This window comes from Austrofundulus limnaeus, unplaced genomic scaffold (assembly GCF_001266775.1).
Source record: "Austrofundulus limnaeus strain Quisiro unplaced genomic scaffold, Austrofundulus_limnaeus-1.0 Scaffold538, whole genome shotgun sequence".
Taxonomy (NCBI): Eukaryota; Metazoa; Chordata; class Actinopteri; order Cyprinodontiformes; family Rivulidae; genus Austrofundulus; species Austrofundulus limnaeus.
Genome location: NW_013952940.1, coordinates 103,079 through 104,882, shown reverse-complemented (window position 1 = coordinate 104,882; position 1,804 = coordinate 103,079). Strand labels below are relative to the sequence as shown.

The 1,804-nt window shown below is 42.5% G+C and overlaps 1 protein-coding gene across 1 annotated transcript in view; it reads right to left on the bottom strand.

Moving 5' to 3' along the window:
- The window catches only part of trim37 (tripartite motif containing 37), a gene marked incomplete at its 5' end in the record, with an annotated part of 32,443 nt that overhangs the window by 20,960 nt on the left and 9,679 nt on the right, over positions 1–1,804 (bottom strand). Inside the window, 4 exon segments of the mRNA XM_014026256.1 lie at positions 74–124; positions 208–332; positions 584–651; positions 860–983. Coding sequence (XP_013881710.1) covers positions 74–124; positions 208–332; positions 584–651; positions 860–983 — 368 coding nt within the window.

Here is a 1,804-nt window from a genome sequence, read left to right as displayed (position 1 = left end):
TAAATAAATAAATAAATAAATAAATAAATAAATAAATAAATAAATAAATAAATAAAGCAAAGAGAAGCTTCACCTGAAGTTGACCAAAACAAAAGTACTGGAGTCGTAGGCAGGAACCAGCTCACTGAGAACACAAACAGATGTTTATAAAAACAGAAACAAAGAGCCAACATGAAGGTTTTTAACTGGGGGCAGCAGTCAGCTGACCTGGTGAAGTCTGGGGGGACTGGTGTGGTGACGAAGGACTGCATGGGTTTCCTGTGGACCTGCTGGAACATGAGCAGGATCTCTGGACTCTTTGAGATCAGCTCGCTCTTACTGCAGGAGTGAAGCTGCTCGACACCAACAGAAAAGAGACGTGATCAACACACAGCCCAACTGGTGTTAAATCAGCTTCAACCTAACCCTAACCCTAACCTAACCATCATTATGAGAGACTGTGCAAAAGTTTTAAGCCTTTTAAAGTGGTGTTCAGCAACAGTTTTCTGGACTTCTCTCAGTCCGGCTCTTTGGAAGTGTTGTGTAACAAAACGAGGGCTGACTTAAGACTTTTGCACGGTGAGATTGGCAGTAAATGACCYACCTGATGCTCCACTTCCTGCAGCAGAGACTCCAGCAGCTCCGTCTCCTGGGTCAAGGACGTCTTCTGGCCTGGTGGGGAGGAGGAACAGATTTCTATTTTCAGCGTGGCGGTGCGAGCTGATGGAGGCTGAGTGCATGCCGTCCACTCAAGCAGAGTAAATATTTAATGTGAGAATAAACCACAGCTATAGAGAGGCACTCATTGCCTCTGGCATGGGAAAATAAAAAATAAAATCTAAACGTGGCGTGTTCCGGGTGCCGACACGGTGACTCTTACCCATCAGGGTGATGAGTTTATTCTTCAGCTGGTTGTCCAGACGGGCGATCATCATCTCCACCGCGTTTCGGATCTCCCGGACCCTCTCGTCCTTCGCTCCCCTCACGGCCTCCACGTTCCTCTCCTGACGCAGCCGACAGACTCACATCAGTTTAGGACGCACAACACCAAAACACAACGCACCGAGCTTCAAAAACTTTTTTACTTAGGTTATAAACTAGGGATGCAGTCGATTAATGGTTTATTAGATTAAAGTTTTTTCCATTTGATTAATTGAAAACATCCGTTTAAACCTTATTTCGGTGTAGTTTTGACTTCATCCAGCAGAGGGCGCTGCTGCTCTACCTCGGCCCAGTTGAACTGAGCAGCAGAAGGCCGTCTATGGGTGGGACCGCAAACACACAAGTCTTATTTAGTTTTATTTGCGACACAACAATAATAATGGATCACACCAAACCTGAAGGAAAAGTACTGAAGCCTGTACCGGACTATCCAGCAGTATGACGCTAAAAACAAGAGAGAAGGATGACAGAGAACGGTAAGCTAACTGTGGCTAACGTTAGCTTCCTCTCGTTGAGTTTAACTCGTGTGAAAGAACAAAACAAAACAAAAACGTTACAGTCGCTAAAAATATGAAGTTAATCTAATCTGTGTGACATGACCCGACCAGTGAACCAATCTAATAAACAGTAACTGATGTCACATGTCCAGCAGCCCAGCTAAGATAGAAGCAGACGGAGTGTAAACAAACAAACAAACAAACAAACAAACAAACAAACAAACCAGTACTCATTTGTATCTCACATCTTTCAGAGATATTTTATTATGTTCTTAAGTTTATTTTTGAGTTAATCTTAAAATGTGTTTAAATAAGTTTTTCACCTTCAGGATGGATTAAGTGTTTTACTTATTTTATTTTATTTTTTTCAACTAGCAACTTAACAG